This window comes from Merops nubicus, unplaced genomic scaffold (assembly GCF_000691845.1).
Source record: "Merops nubicus isolate BGI_N331 unplaced genomic scaffold, ASM69184v1 scaffold204, whole genome shotgun sequence".
NCBI lineage: Eukaryota > Metazoa > Chordata > Aves > Coraciiformes > Meropidae > Merops > Merops nubicus.
Genome location: NW_008603344.1, coordinates 17,018 through 33,799, shown reverse-complemented (window position 1 = coordinate 33,799; position 16,782 = coordinate 17,018). Strand labels below are relative to the sequence as shown.

At 42.1% G+C, this 16,782-nt stretch overlaps 1 protein-coding gene across 1 annotated transcript; it reads left to right on the top strand.

Moving 5' to 3' along the window:
- Positions 1-6,561: 6,561 nt before the first annotated feature.
- On the top strand, positions 6,562-7,646 carry PRLHR (prolactin releasing hormone receptor). The gene has a single exon (XM_008938614.1). It carries the CDS (start codon positions 6,594-6,596, stop codon positions 7,623-7,625), a length of 1,032 nt encoding a protein of 343 aa, XP_008936862.1. The 5' UTR covers positions 6,562-6,593; the 3' UTR covers positions 7,626-7,646.
- The last annotated feature ends 9,136 nt before the right edge of the window (positions 7,647-16,782 follow it).

Sequence of the window (16,782 nt, the reverse complement as noted above, 5' to 3'; positions counted from 1 at the left end):
GCAGGGCTTGTGAGTGGAAGTGAAATGCCAGTTTTTCTGGAGGGGTAGGAATTGTTGGATAGGATGGATATGCAAATCTGCCTTCATACCTTTCCATTTTAATCCTTCCTTGTATGAGGAATGTTTCATCCTTTAGATCAGAGACAGTCACGTACCTTTTCCCAGGTGAGTCTTGACATAGCTATAAAAAAATAACAACCCAAACTTAAGCATGCTTTGCCATGATATCTGAGCACTATTGCCTAAAATCATGGAGATAAATGACAAATGAAACTTCTAAATCTGGTATTTGTAAAGGTTTTGTTGTACTTGTTATTCTAATATTTTTTTACCTTGTCTGTAGGAACTCTGAAGACAGCAACTGTCCCTTACTGTAACATGATAAGATCTCATTTCAGTCGTAGTTTTACAGAAGAATCAGTAATACGAATCTTAAATTCTACTGATGTCTGTCCAGACAACTGGAAGATGGTCAGTCTTGTTCACCAAGTTTGTATTTCTCAGCTCAATCAACACATTCAACATGAATACCTCTTGAATCATCATAGTGTTTAACCTACTTATCCTGTACGTAGAAATGACACAAAAAAACCCCAAACCACTGAAAAAAAAACAATCCAAACAACACACAAGCACCCACATCAAAACAAACCAAATCCCACCAAAAAAAATCTCTCAAAACTATACACCAAAACCAAACACACACAAAAAAATCAGGTCAGCTTCCTTCTCTTGGTCATTAAGTCCTGTGGGGGTTTGGCTGGCAAAGGAAATCTTGAGGGGGTGGGGATGTGGGAAAATGAAGCCTGCTTGTGTCAAGTCTCTGAGTAGCAACCTTGCAGGAGGGCAGGAGCAGAGGAAGAAGATGGGTGACTGTACTGATTGAAGTGCTTTGGGGCTGAAATGTTGCTTACAGAGTGACTCTGCTGACCCTGCCTTTCTCCCTGCTTTGTAGGTTAGCTGCCCTTAGCAGGGGTCAAGATCAGCAACAGTGAAAGTTTAACTGGCAGTTACTCAAATGCTGTTCCAGTTGATCTGCACAGACAACAGTGCACAGATTTTCCCATGGAGGAACCACAAAGAACAGTAGAAACATCTTAGGCCTTAGTCTCAGCTGTGCCTGTGTGTGTACGTGTGCATGTATATAAATTTTAATTCTGTCTTTTGAACATTATCAGTGGGAATACTGTTGAAAAAGATGATAGTGGAGTTACTTTCAAGTAGGAGTGAGTGAAGTTCAAAATCTAAATCTGTGTTGATGAAGGATTGAAAGCAACCTCCTGAAGCTCCAGTCCCATGCAAAAAATCGTACCACACGTACGTGAGAAGTGGATCAAGCTTTCTGTTAAAAGCAGGTGTTTTATCCCCACAGTACACTGGCTGCTCTGAAAGCCAGATTTTCCAAGGGACAATTTGTTGCCCTTCCACTTCGAAGGGTTTTACTTTCCATCCTAAATTTGCCCATGGTGAATTTGTTCTTTCATTATTATTGTTCCTTAGCTTAAATACGTCATTACTCTCCTTGGAGCTTACCATCTTCCCAGTGTTTCCAAAGAATACAGTGCATTCTGCTGTAGTGAATAGACACTTACAGCAAGAAAATTGTCCAGAGGTTGTAACAAAGTAGAATCTGGAATCTGTCACAAAGTCAGAGATTTTCTTCTCCTTCCACTTTCAAACATGCTGCCTGCTCCTTTGTACAGACCTACAACAGGATTTACTCCATCACAAGCCAGAGTGAAAATGTTTATTACCAGGTGACTTGATCTGGTCCTTTATGACAAGTTATTCCTCTGTAAAGAGGAATTTCATTACATCTTCATCTCACTCTTCTTGAGGTTTGCAAAGTTTCTCTGTGTAATTCTGCACTTATACACCACATTGTCTCTGGTTCCAAACTTGTTGGTTCTGTCAGATTCAGTGAGTGTGCTCCTGCTTTTTGTGCTAACATAATAAAATGAAAAGAGCTACCGAGGCTGGTCAGTCCCATGCAAGGTGTTTGAGGAGCATGAATAGCTGCTGTCTTCTGGTCCAATTCCTTCATAAATGTTGCTGTTCCTTACCTACACCACAGCTCTCAGCATATTTACTCTGGGATAGATGATGGATTCTCATATGTTACGTGCCACATCACGTGTTATGCAAACCCAAACTGAGAACTACCACATATCCTACATTGAGAGAAATCAGTGTAATAACAGAGATGAAAGGTTAATTTGACAAAAGCTTACTTTGATACCAAATTGGGTCTCCTCTCTGTCTCCTTCCTCTGTCCTGAAGTCTGGATTAAAGCCTATAGTAAAACTGTTAGACTAAAGGGCCTCCACTTCCTCATCACATCTCCTCCCTTCCTGTTCTTTAGGGCAGGTGACCCATTGGCTTTTTTTCAGTCACAGAGTTGTGTTCCCATGCCACAAAGACAGGTGGAGCCCTGACAGTATGAGTTTACTCACTTCTACCTTTGGCTTTTACTTTGTTGTGGTAATTGTGAAGAAGCACCTTCATTCCCAGGAAACAGCTTGTATTTTTCCTCAGTTTTTACACTCTTCTCTTTATTTTAGCACAAGGTCTTTGTCATCTAAGGAACCAGCTTGCTTTTCTCATCTCACTTTGTTCAGCAGACTAAGTATTCTGCGAATACAGGAAAGAGTAGAGCCCCTATTCTGTATTTAGTATGCAATCTCAAGCATGTTTTGACACACATTCAAGTCTCCTCTTCATTCAAGTTGTTAAACTCCTCTTCAGCTTAAATGGATTAATTTAAAATGAATTCTGAGTTTATCGAAGATTTATACCTTGAATTTGAGAAAGGCAGCAACAACCAAAAACCTGCAAGCCAACCATATAAACCTCTTAGTTATGAACACATTTCTAGAGCTTGGAGACTGTGATGTCTCACCTCCCAGCAGGGGCAGACAGGATGCATTTATATTATTAAATGAAAGAAGGAGGGACAGGCTGCTCTGTCCTGAAATTATTGCGGGGTACACAGCATTGTCCTCTGGCTGGTCAAAAGAGGAATTTGCTAAAGGAACTTCCAGCTCTACTTCATTCAAAAGAGTCAAAGTGTCTATTTTTATTGTAGGCTCTGCCAGAACTACTTGATTTGCTTTGCACAGAACATTCCTAGAAGAATGTGAAAGACTTTTTAAAGGAGTGCTGGGATGCAAAAGGAGTTGTGCTTTACAGAAAAAGACACATATCAAACAAAGAAGGATATAGAAAACTGAAACTGTGAGACTTTAATGGCAGAAGAAAATGTTTTTGGTCTGTAGAGTCTAAATAATAGAAGAGAGGGACTGCCAGCCTAAAAAGTACTGATCAGTTTTGCAAGTATAGCTGCTAGGATCTAATTCCTGGATCATGTTGCTTTATCTTGGAGCTACAAGGATCAATAGATATGCACATAAGGAATAGTGTTAGTGCTCCATGATGTTTACCCCTTTCTGAGAGTCACACAGTAGCTTACAGTGTTTGTACCCATAGTGTCTGCACTGAGTTGGACAGGTTAGCACGAGAGATGGTGAAAGCTCTGCTGTGGAATGCTTCTGTGAGGTGTTGGTCTGAATCTGGATATAACATTCTCCTTTGACTCAAAGAAGACCAGACTTTCAACTAGACACTAATCACCATTCCTCCGTGTGACACCCTTGTACACTTGGAATGTCAAAACAGTCCTAACATGACAGTAATGCAGTTTCAGTGACCTTTTCTCTTTTAATGAGAAAATTCTGTATGTGAAATAGACACATACTCCGTTCAGGGAGGGCTTTGTCACCTAGCCTAAGCAAGAGTAATATTTGCAGTCTTAAAAGGAGGAAAGGGAATTTCTTTGGGGTAAAATGCTGAAATACTTTTTCTATTCAAGCCCCTGCTAAATATTATCTTTCCAGCTCTCAGTTGCAGAGTACAGCTGAAGAGAAGAAATTTTCTGCCTGAAGCCAAAACAAACAGAAAATGACTATTAGAAATAGGGTGGGAGCTTTCAAACAGAAAGTATACTGGTAACAAGTGTCAGAGGTGAAAAAAACACATTTTAAGGGTAAGATAAAATGCAGGTGTATTGCTTGGTACAGCTTGAAATAAAAGAACCTCTAAGGTTACTTGCAGCTTTTTGTGACCTGAGCATTAAGGTGACCTTGAAGGCTACTTTAAACTATATTTTCTTTGATTTTCATTCTTACATACCAAAGTGTAAATAATTTTCTTATAGGAACACAATGAAGGTATTTATTGTATCGACTCTGCAGCTCTTGGGAATGATTCAGAAAAAATCACTTAGTTAAAAATGTGATGTGATTTTCAGTTTTCAAATTGTGCAGTGATATTACATTGAGGATTCTTTCCTAGAATAAGCCTTACAATTCCAGCAGAATGTGGGCAATGTGAAGGCCATATACATATACTTCCCATTCATTTTTCTGTGTCTTTTGGTTTATGTCCAAAGCCAACTGCAATCCTGCTTCAGTAGGATTTAAATCAGACCATACTTTTCTCCCACATTAAGAGAAAAAAGGCGTTTATGGGTTTTAGGAATTTCTGTTGCAGCACGTTGCTTATAACCAAACAGTACAGCTGCACTGTGTGGTGAAAGACTCTCTGCAGCCTCTGCCCTCAGGTCCCTCTCCTGTTCTGGATTTGGGTACGTGGAGGTGAATAGGTACCAGATTCCTCCGGGTCCCACCGTTCAGAGATTGGACTCTGAAGTGAATACAACATCCTGTATTTTCATATGGGTCATGGGCAGGTGACTACATCCATGCAGGGAAGGATGGCACTCCTGAGCAAGGTGGCTACACGCTGGTTCTCCCCTTGGGCTGGAATTATAGTCCTATTCCAGTCCAGAGCTGAACCTAGACCTGAATGCAGCAGCACAGAGCCCTTACTCTGTTTGAAATGCCCAACTGTGATAAGTAGTGGTGGGAGAATGATTCTGGTCTGAACAAAGGCTACACAAGATTAGCTTCTGGTTTAGGATCAGGGAAAGGCTTATGATACAAATGAAATGTATTAAACCTTTTGGTTTATGTCAAGTTACACCAAATCAAAAGAAGGATATGGTCCTGCCCATAGCCCCACAGAAAATAATGGGTTAATATTTCCTTAGAGTAGTCTAAGAGATTAGGACATAAAATGTCCACTGAAATTGTGTCTAAATCCTCTCAGTACAATTAAAAACCTAATAATGTTCTCTGCTCTGAAATATTGAGAACTTTTTATGTTGTGTCATTTATTTTTTAGTTCCCTTAGCTGGTACAAATGGATACAGTGGTGTTTCACTCTTTTTTACCAGCAAAGATCCTGTTCCCAGAACTGGTTGAAACAGAGAGTTAAGGGAGAATTAGAGCAAAAGGCAAAAGCAGGATGGGGATTTCTGCTTAAATGGGTATTCTGTAAGCACTTACCCTGATTTCTTGCTTTCTGATGTCTGAATCAAATAAGGCAAGTATAGAGTGTTTCACAGACTGGTTAGCACTTGTCTGGTACAGAAAAAGTTGACAAACATACTGCAGGAATGAAGAAACACCCCAAATATTTTTGGACAGCTGCAATATTAGAAACAGTTTGCTGATGTTTCCTTTGAGATGCTCTCATGTCTTTGCTCTTAAAGATGTATAAACCCCACTGAAAATAGTCACAGTGGTTGAGCAAACATTACACCACCATTAGAAAATAAAATTAAATAAAATAATATCCTTTGCGCTACCTGCTAAATACACATTTCTAAGCCTAACTTCCTTCACCAGGTACGTAGCTGAGTCCCTCTAGTGGCACAAACATTTATTTGGTTTCTGCCTGTTATTAAAATTCTATTTTACAGCCACATTATAGCAGCAAATTCCCAGGTAGGTTTTTTTTTTGGACACTCTAAGGGCTGTGGCAAAGTGAATATTGGATTAGATAGGGTGCAAGCCAGTGTTAATGAATGTAAATTGATTTTTAGCTGTGAGGGGCAATTATAGGTGCACTGGAAGAAGAAGGGAATTTTTGAAAGGATATTCAAAAACTAATTACTGTCAGTAAGAAACACGCAAAGAACAACGTAATACCCAGGATGGCCAATAGGGAGAAAAGCTTACACACAAATCTGTCATGACCTAGTAGTGAAGACTGTTTAAAAACACTGATCTCCACTTAGCTGGTAAATGCGCATCACCCTTTCTCACTCATTTGTTCTCTCCCCCTCTCTCTCTGACACACACACACACGCTCCTGGATTTGCAGAGGACAGACATCTAGGGCACTTCTTGGCATCCACAGGAAAATCATATGGGATTAGACAACCACAGCAGTAAGTACTCACTGCATTAAATGTTTATTAAGTGGCATGCTGTCAAACCCCAGATTTAATAGTCAATACAGGAGGACTTTAATGGAAATCGGTTGTGTTTGATTTTCCGTAGGAACTGCTGAAAGCTGCCTCTCAAGGATTACAACTTCGCCTTTTGCTTTTACGGAGGCTTGTTTGCTATCCATGTGGTCACCTCTGGGCAGCCAGTAATCCATTCATTACCCACGCTGATTGAGTGCAGGAGTAGTGCAGTGGGAGCTACTTCCCCCAGCTGACGGCCGCCGACAAAAGGAGGGAAGCGATGAATTCGGACAATTTAACCTCCCGGAGCTTCCTCTCTGCCATTCACAGCAACGCCAGCAATTTATTCTCAGGGCTCCAGTTTGTTCAGACCTTCAAGCCGCTGATCATCCCCTGCTACTCGCTAGTGGTTTTTATCGGGGTGATTGGGAATTACCTTCTCATTTATGTCATCTGCAAGACGAAAAAAATGCACAACGTCACCAACTTCCTGGTAGGCAACCTGGCTTTCTCAGACATGCTCATGTGTGCAACCTGCGTGCCCCTGACACTTGCTTATGCCTTTGAGCCCAGAGGGTGGGTGTACGGGCGCTTCATGTGCTACTTTGTGTTCCTGATGCAGCCCGTCACTGTGTTCGTGTCTGTCTTTACCCTGACTGTCATAGCTGTGGACAGGTACTGTGCCATGGTGCACCCCTTCCGCAGGAGGCTCACAATCCCCATTTGTGCTTACATCCTGGCTGCTATTTGGCTGCTGAGCTGCACCTTGGCTGCACCAGCCTTGGTCCACACTTACCACGCGGAGTTCCCAGAACTGGACTTCTCCATCTGCGAGGAGTTTTGGTTCCACAAGAAAAGAGACCGCTTAGCTTATGCCTACAGCACTCTCATCATCACCTACATACTGCCTTTGGCTGTCATCTCCCTGTCCTACCTGAGAATCTCAGTCAAGCTGAAGAACCGTGTAGTCCCAGGCAATGTCACCCAGGGCCAAGCTGAGTGGGACCGAGCAAGGAGGAGGAAGACTTTTCGCTTGCTAGTCTTAGTGGTGGCAGCCTTTGGGGTCTGCTGGCTGCCTCTGCACATCTTCAACATGATAAAGGACATAGACATCAGCTTGATCGACAAGCAGTACTTCAACTTCATCCAGCTGCTGTGCCACTGGTTTGCAATGATGTCTGCTTGTACTAATGCCTTCCTTTATGCCTGGCTCCACGACAGCTTCAGGGGGGAGCTGAAGAAAATGTTTGCCTGGAGAAAGAAGAAAATTGGACCCACTACAAACTGCATTATGGCCAGTGTGGTGCTGTAAACAAGGGCTGATGAGAGTACACTTCCTTCCTGTGCTAACACTGTAAGTCTTTTCTACTTCTAATTAGTCCTGATTCCTGACATGTGGTCTCAGGGCTCAGCTAGAACAACACAGGTCCCGTGTGTAGCATCCCCAGCACCTCCACTCCTGCTGGAGAAGGAGAGGCAGACGTCCCAGAAATGTCTTTACTACTTTGACAGGAGTTAGAGGCCAAGGAGACGTCAGCATAATAAGACATCCTTATGTAAGCTACAGGGATCCTTCCTACCTGGATATTGCTGGCAGTACCCAGCATCCTCATGCAATCCCAAACCTCCTGTGTCTCGTGACCCTGCAGCACAGGGTGTAGCAAGGTGAGGTGCAGTACTGCAAAAGGGGAAATAAAACCTAAGTGATGTTATTTCTGTGAGGTGCAACGGTGATGCAGAGTGGCTGGCAGCCTGGCTGTAGAGGCACCTGGTGAATTTGCTGATGCTGCCATCACGGGTGGGTAGATTGGAAACACAGTGTGTGGTGGAAACACATCCACATGGGGGGATGTTGAAGCATACCACAACTTTACTGACACCAAATTGTGTTCCTGCCATTGTCTTTTCTAGCCCAAATTCGCTGACCCTCCTGCGGGGTGGCTGCATTCCCAGCCAGAGGGATGGATGTTGTAGTTGTACTTGTCAGTGCTGAGATGCTTTCCACTCATTCCTTGAGAAACCCATTCTGAGGTGTGGCAATGATTCCATCAGTTTTGATCTCCAGAAAGAGATAATGTCCTCAGGGGCACTTCTGGAGGTGTCTGTTAAGAGACAGCAGGAGGAATGAGCTGTTGACATTGAGCTGTGTATAAGTATTGTGTGACCTGTCAAAGAGAGACCTGTCAAATGGAGTGCAGTGACAAGTGTTCTCTTTTGAAGGAGTCTTTAGGGGAGAAACAATTTCCTTTGGCATTCACCTTTCAATCAGATGAGGGAGTTAGAAGCTATAATCAGCCTAATGGCTTCTAGTTTCTTTCTTCCTGAACTGAAAATACCTGAGATAATGGATAAGTATATGGGACAAAGTTCTGAAAGCAGGCATGGTTTCTGAAGAGATTCCTCCCAGCCTGCTCAGCCACAGTCTGGGATAGAATGAGTTGCTGCCTGATACTGAGCTGAGATCAGCCAGAGAAGCACAATTCAGGGGTGGTTTTGGCCATGGTCAGCAAGGACATCTGTCCAGCTGCAACTGCACATGGCCAGAAAATGAAGTTCTGTGAGGCCATGTAAATAGACAAGAGGGGAGAGGGAAGAAAGGGAGTATGGTTCTTCTAGTTTGAAAATGCGCTCCTACTGTGAAACTGTGAATGTCACTTTGCTCATCAATGTTCAGTAAGATTAATCTGGTTAAAAAAAATACACATGCATAAGCACACACTGGGAAAAGCATTGGAAAAACATCTGAAATCCCTTTTCACAAATTTCCTTAGAATTTCGAGCTGTTCTGCTGCTGGTAATGAGAAACTGCATACTAGGAGCTGATTACAGAGATACTAAATCAAGAAGGTCCTTCTAAAGTGGGCATTATTTTTGTTCACTCTGTGAGCAAATGTATCTGCTTTGCTTGCTGTGAGTTAAAAGATTTGAGTGCTCTATTAAAGCATGTTTTGCTTTTGCAGAATTTTAGGAAATTGGTTTTTTTTGTCAAGCTCAATATGGTGAGTTACTGACAGAAATGGTGATTTTGAAAAGGAAGGGGAAAAAAAACATCCAAAGAAACCAACCAAATTTTATAAGCTTTTCAACTTTTGTTTCAGGACTCTGGAAGAGAACAGAGAGTAGGACACTAAGAGAAGACTGAAACAACACTGCAAAAAGCAACTTTAAGTTAAATAAAAATCCTGATTTTTAGAGATTTTTCTTCTACAGAATTATGTTACTTCAAGCTGTTAATTTGTGTAGTTTGTAAATGTTAATTAGCACTGAATTGGCCCATAGTGTTTACAACCTGAGGCACTAAACACAGACAGCTGTAACCCAGAGTGATCCAAAACCCAGCGGAGTAACTGGGAAGACTCTTGTTAACCACAGCAGGCCTGGGATCATGTTTTTACCCTCATTTCCCAGCACTGCAATTTGGCTTATTAATGTGCTCTTGAACGTTAGTGACTACAGATGCCTGCTGCAGAGAGCTGCACGAAGCAAACAAGAGCTTGGATTTCTCTCTTTTTTTTTTCTTTTCTTTTTCCCCAAGTGACAGAAGTGAAAGGCAGTTCCACACACATGCTCTCCCCACAGTGACAGATGCACCCGGAACGTCTCGGTACCAGCAGCCCCTGGAGCTGTGCTTACAGCAGGGCTGAGGTCTGTCACCTCAAGGAGGTCCTGACTGCCCAGCACAGCAGGAACTCTCATTTAAGTGCTGATTTAACCTGCACATGCCTTGAAGCTGTCAGCGTTTGTGCTGACAGCAGAAAGCTCAGTCTGTCCCTTGCTTCAGGCCCTTCTCAGGGCTAGGTTTTGCAGATGCACCCTGAAATGATGCGTTCTCCAGCCGTGGGCTCCTGAAGCTCTTTCTCTCTCCTCAGCAGCCCCCTTGGCCCACCTCAGTGGTCCTGCAAGGCCATTTTTCCAGGCTTCCCCTGCGTGGTGCACAAAGGAGTCCAGCCCTGAGCCCCACCCCAGGCTAGGGGGAACAAGTGTGGACACAACCACATTCACTCACTGAACCAAGCCCCAAGAATCTCTGTCTACTGTAATTACTGTTTTCTCTGATATCCAGGGTAATAAACAATAATAAGATTTAGAGGCACGTTGGTTCGCTTCTTTAATCCAGTTATGCAAATAATTATATTAAAAGCTGTCATGTGAAATGTGTTTGCTAATCTCCAGCCCTCTCTGGGGAACTGCTGTCGTTCTCTGAAGGACCAGGACTCATCACTACAGTCTTTTTGGGGGTATAATTTTTAATTACAACTTAAGAAATCATTGCATGCTTTGATTTTATAAAGCAGTCTGGGTCAAAACTTTGTGAACTTATTAACTTTAAGCGTTTTAGTTGTTGTTTGTTGCTTACATTCAAATCTAAGGACTGACACGTTGCAGAGCAGCTGCTCTGGAGGGATGGAGCAAGGTTTGAATCTGAGCTGGGGTGTGACGGAATGGTGTATGCTGCTCGGCTGCTGGGATTTCATTCCAACTCTTTACATGTATCAAGAGACTTTTAGCCAGTCGAGACCCAGATATCCTGCATTTTACAGCAGCATCTACCTGCTATTTGTGATAGCTCCTCAGACTGTTCCTGAAGGACAGTCTCTGGGAAACGCTCCTGTGTGTCTATGGAGTTTGTACAGATGCTCTGGGGTGGTGGTTTCAGGTAGCTATCAAATGGGCCAGCAAGTGTGTTCTCAGGGCATGATGAGTCTTGAGCTCTGGAAATGGAGGGCCCACTTAGGACCACACTTACTCACTGTAAAAACCACCTGGGAGATTTAACTGGAGCCAAGCCTCTACAGCCCAGAAGGCTCTGCATATCTTACATGTGGAAATTAATACAGAGGAGCTGAAGGGATGAAGCAGGGGAAAGTGAGATGTCTTCACTTAAAGTGTGGAATCACAGCTTCACCATTTGTAGCTATTGTGCATTGCTGTTGGAAGGACTCACAGGGCATCATGCTAGCAAATCCACTGTATTTCCAGTGTATATAAATGCAGAAATCCTTGATCAAATATAAACTACCTCCTACGGTCAAATGTGGGTTTGATATTAAAAGGAAATGTACTTGTGAAACACAAAAAAAGTAAAAGAGTATTTGATCAGGAATTAAAAACTAGATTAGACAGCAAAGGTCACTAAAGCCTCAGTTAGGGTCAGGTAGGTTGGATCCCTCGTCCACCCTGAAAGTGGCAGAGCAGTCACTAAATATTAATTTGTTTGTGCAATGCATTGCTTTAAATAATTTTTTCTTACACATGAAGAAACCAGTGAGAACTGTATTAGTGTCACATTTGGGGAATGGTTTATCTGGGATGGGCAGAAGCAGATCCTGCCATAAGACCATTACTCACAGGAGCACGGTGAGTTCTTCCCAGCTCCTAGACTGGGAAGAGCTGGTATTTTTCACACCAGCTGGCCAATGGATGCTCTGTACAGTTTTAACTGAGAGAATTTTATTTGTTGAGGTGTCAATGGTGAGTCATAATTAAATGTTTAAGATCATGCAGGGTACAGATATAAGGCAAAAGTGGTACACTTCCAGGTGGGGAAAAAATGCCAAATTGGACAGAGCTGTGCAATGGACCCATCAAGCTGCCCACCAGATGAGAAAAGGGCAGAGAGAGCAACGACGTGCTGGTGGTAAAGCCACAGCTGTCTTTGCCACTTCTGCATGAAGAAATAGAATACAAAGTTTTACTTCCAGTCCTCCTCTTTCACTGTTCACAATCTGCTTCTTTCCTCAGGAAAAAAATAGACCCTGGCCTGTTTGCCACTTGGAGCACTGGCTTTTGTGGTTGCACCAAGTAAATACTCCTCCCCATACTCAGTGACCTCATTCTGGACCAAGTCCATTGCTAACTCTAGTCCTTTGTGCATGATTTCTCTACACATCAACACAAATTTTCCTTACTGAACAGCCCAGAGAGCAACCACAGATGCATCAAAGGTACTCTGCCCATATGACTGGGACCTTGCCTTCAGACACTGTTATCATATTCCCTGTTTGAAGAGCAGGTTTCAAGTAAGTTCTTAGTGTGTACTGATAGAACTAGATGGGGCAGGCTTTCCCTGGGCTGATTTCAATCAAATCCTGTGTTTCTCTGCTCCTTGCTCTCCCCTAGATTTTTGAAACCATTGAGCAACTGGACAGTAGAAGCAGGAGCCTTGAGGATGTTGAGATCCTAGTAGCTGTGTGAAGTGAGGAAGCATACTAGCAGCTTCTTGGTGCTCTCCAGGGAAGGAAAAAATGTCTGTGTGCTCTCTCCTGTAGGGACAAGCCCAGGATTACAACAGGGATGGTGTAAACGTTCCAGAACTTGTTACAAGATGGCCAGGCTGCCTCCCTGCAGGACAAAAAGTGAGGGATTAAGGGCATGAAGCTCAAATATGTCTCACGGGAAGTTATGTCCCTTTTGGATCTACCATCTACTCTCTTTGCCAAGAATCTGGTAGCATTGACTTTCTTGCCAATCATTGTTTACTTTCCCTTTCTACAGCCTACTTTGTCAAACTAAGTTAATGAAGCTAGTAATTGACATAAATAATAAAACATGCACTCAGGAGCTCCCTGCTTTGTGTCTCCAGCATGCTGGAAATCAATTTGGAATCACTGATATCTATTTGCAGCTGACTGGGCTCTCTCTTCTTTGCATCTTGTTTATGTTAATTGCATTGTAATTTCCTTGTTTTTATTTTCTTTTCTCTACAGGAAACATTAAAAAAGGAGATGATGGCTTTAATCCCTACATCTACATTTCCTACAGTTTCTATGTTCCCATCAGGCACTGGAGATGTTTCATCAGCAGCTCACAGGACTGCAAAGAGAAGCTTGCTGCTTTCCAGCATTACAATGAGAACTGCCTCTCCTGCTGAGCGTGGCTCTTGTTTCCAGATAACATGCTGGAAAGGCAGTCTGTGGCTCAGAGCAGCAGGAGGGGTTTAGTGTCTGTGGTCTGTGAGAGCCTGGTGACATGTGTCATGCTGAGGATCACTCCTACGCAGCTCAGGATCCCTCCAGCAACATCACCACAAAGTGATGTGCTCACCTGGAGGCAGCTGGTGCTCCTGGGAGGCCAACCAGCATGAGGTGTTGTCTCTCTGTCTGCTGTTTCTCAGCCACAGGGAGTTGTGTTCAGTTGCCTGTCACACCCATGACAAGACAGGACAATGCTCTAGTGAAAGTGTGACAACCACTGGTTGCCTTGTCACAGGTCCCCACCAGTCACAGCAAAGTTTGCACAACCAGCTGCATTTGGCAGTGGGAAGGTGAAGTGATGCACTGGTGGAAACCAAGCCTGTCTTGGGCAAGAAAGAAAGAAGCAAAGAATACTTTGGGACTTCAAGCAAACAATCATCCAAAGGCTAAATCTCTAACCTCAGAGACTGTGCAATGTAAAAATTACTCAAGCCTCCTTGTGAGTGTGGTCCCTCACTTGCCCTGTGCCACTTCAGCATACTGGCTTTATTGTGTCTCTCCTCCCATCCCTCAGCCATCCAGCGAGCAGAAATAGGGGCAAGTCATTACTGCATGGTCCACAGACTGGTGGGTTGAAGGCAAATGCACTTGTGAAAGGGGTCTTCTGTAAAAATAATCAAAATGTTGGGGGTGGGGTTCTGAGGCAAGTGTTCAGACAACCCATTCCTCAGCAGCTGGCTGTAACTCTGGAGGAAGTAAGATGAAAATAATCCAAATATCATGTGCAAGAGTTAGCTATGAGCTATGTTACCAAATAGAAATTACTGAGTCCCTATAGACAATTTCTTCCAAATCATGAAGAAGACAAAACCTTCAACAGTCATCTTTGGAAAGATTTCCCCTCAATTATTGGATCCTTCTAAAGTTCAACATCTGTTGTTAATATACATACCCTAAAAAATTAAAAATAAATTTGAAACCATCTGAAGCACTAGACACAGCATATGGCAGACCTGTTTAACCTTAACAAGTCAATAATATTATCATTGTGAATCACTTCTTCATTAAAATATGTGTTCATGTCTGTTGTATAAAGTAATATTTATTTGTAAAATCCAATTGTCAGTTGTCACAGCTAATTCTACATTGTTTTGATGGTACCTCCCCTTGGAAAATTACCACAAACAAAATGCAAATCATCACTTGTCAAACTAAGTTCTAGCAACACCACCACCAAAGTGCAGGGAAGCTTTTGCTGTAGGTACAAACCCATGAGTTTATTTTTAAGGCATCGTGGAAAGTACTGTTCCAAATACTTCTCACCCCCTAAAAAGTTGTATACAAGATGTACACGCTTACAAAGTTCACAGTGTTCCTCCCTTACTGCTACTCAGAGAAATATTTTCCCACAAAACAGTTCAAAAGGGCACTACCCACCTGTAAATGCTGCTGACTAGGATAGGGTGAGGACATGAAAGACAGGTCAAACTTCAGAAGTGGGAATTAAAAGCCAGACTGCCCACACCCTGAAGTCATTAAATTATTGGATAAAGGCAACTGTGCATTGAAATGTTGCATTTCAATCATTCACCAAGAAGAGTTACCCCCTCCTCCCACATACTTTAAGTAAAAAAGCTTGAATTACAGGCTACTAATTTACACGCAGAGACATCTCCTTTCAGCCCAGCATGAAGCACCCAATCTTGGAGATGCAGGGTTTAAAACTCACATTTCCATTTTCCATCCTCAGTGGTGGCTGTCAGCTTGTTCAGCTCTGAGAACAACTTATTCTGCACATTAGCATTCAGCATTTTGGGCAAAAACCTTCTCCCAGTGCATTGTACAAACAATCTGCCTAGGATGCTGTCAATGCTCCTATGTATTCAACCAGTCTTAAAAAATTTAAATCTGATTTGTGAGTTTATTCCAGATCTGCTTTCCAAGGATTTAAACAGAAGTGGCAAAGTAACCAAAAGCTGCAAGTTAAATATTTTTTTCTATACATGTGAATTTATTACCAATTTACTTATTAGTAACTAAAAATACCCAAAACAAAACAAAACAAAAAAATAAACCCCAAACCAACCAACCAAATCAATCAAACAGAAAACCCAACCCAAAACACCCCAAAACTTAACACAATAAAAGAACCTAATAACATAAAAAATAAGTAGTTCTTAAAATACCTTGGTTCCTGGGGATTAGGTCACTTTTAAAAGGGATAGGATGTGTTTTAATGTTCACTCACCATTGAAGAAGGTACATGAAGATGAAATATTTGGTAGCTTCCTACACTGTTATGGGTTTGCTGAGTGATCAGTAAAGTACAGAAGATTTGAGAGCAAAGGAAAAACACACAGGATTTTTAGTGCTAAAATAAATTAGCTGGATGAGCTGAATCTGCAATATGATTTTCAAACTCAGACTAATTTACAGTGCCAGCTATGCTGGAAATAGAGATAATTAGGTGAGTACTTCCAATTCTAACATGAGGTATTTGAAAACAGGTCAAAGGTGGGTTGAGGAAAGGCCAGACTAGTGTAGGAACAGTCTTAAAAATTTTTACAGCAGTTAACAGAGACTGAATAAAGAGTGTCAGTACAGCTTTCTAATTTTGAAGCTATTCACATTCAAATAATGAGACTGGAGGAGATGGATAAGAGTAATATAGAGCTACAAAAAGCTTTGCAATTCACCTATTTCAAAATAGATGCAAGAACAGCAAGCCCTACAGATTACCCTAAACTGCAGGTGTTTCAAACATAGCTCTGCAGTTTGATTTCACCTCTTACTGCAGGAAGTGTAACCTTTGAGTAGAGACAACTGTCTCTGTGTTGTTTTTTCTTAGATGGAGCTCAGAGACTTAACCAAACCACTATGGTTTTCTGCTGTAGATAACAGCTCCAAAATTAACTTTGAGGTTGCTCTCCACAAGATTTTAATTTAACATTCACATCATAATGTGGGGATGGAAAACAGCGAGTCATGTAAGTAGAAACTCTTGCTAATGCCTCATTTTGCAGTAACTAAACATTCTTAAAACGATGAAAAAGATATGATGGAGCATTGCTGGAAGCTTTGAAGTACTCTTGTTGAATCTTTGCATGGCTAGAGATGTTTTCTGTGAAACCACAGCTCTGGTGACCTGGAATTTATGCCTTCTGTGTTTGGTCTAGGCAGCCCCAGAGCATTGATGTTTCCAGAGAGAGCAATACTCCTCAAAAAAAAAATATTCTACCCTCATGAGCTGGATACTGCCACTTTTAATCACTATGATATGTTTCAGTAACTGCTGAAACACAGCAAGGAAGACATTACTTACAACAAAATATGGCACAGTTTAGCTATGCTAATTTCTTTTAACTGCTAATTTCTTTTATTAAGGTCTAAGAATCCAACAGACACATATTAGCCACTGAATCTCAACCCTGCATCTATATTTCCCAATAAGCACTAATTAGCCATTTGAGAATCCACCAGAGAGTAACAGATTCATTTAGTTCAGAATAAGCAGCAGTGCAGAGAATTTGTCACCAAAAGCTGTGTCACATCTGA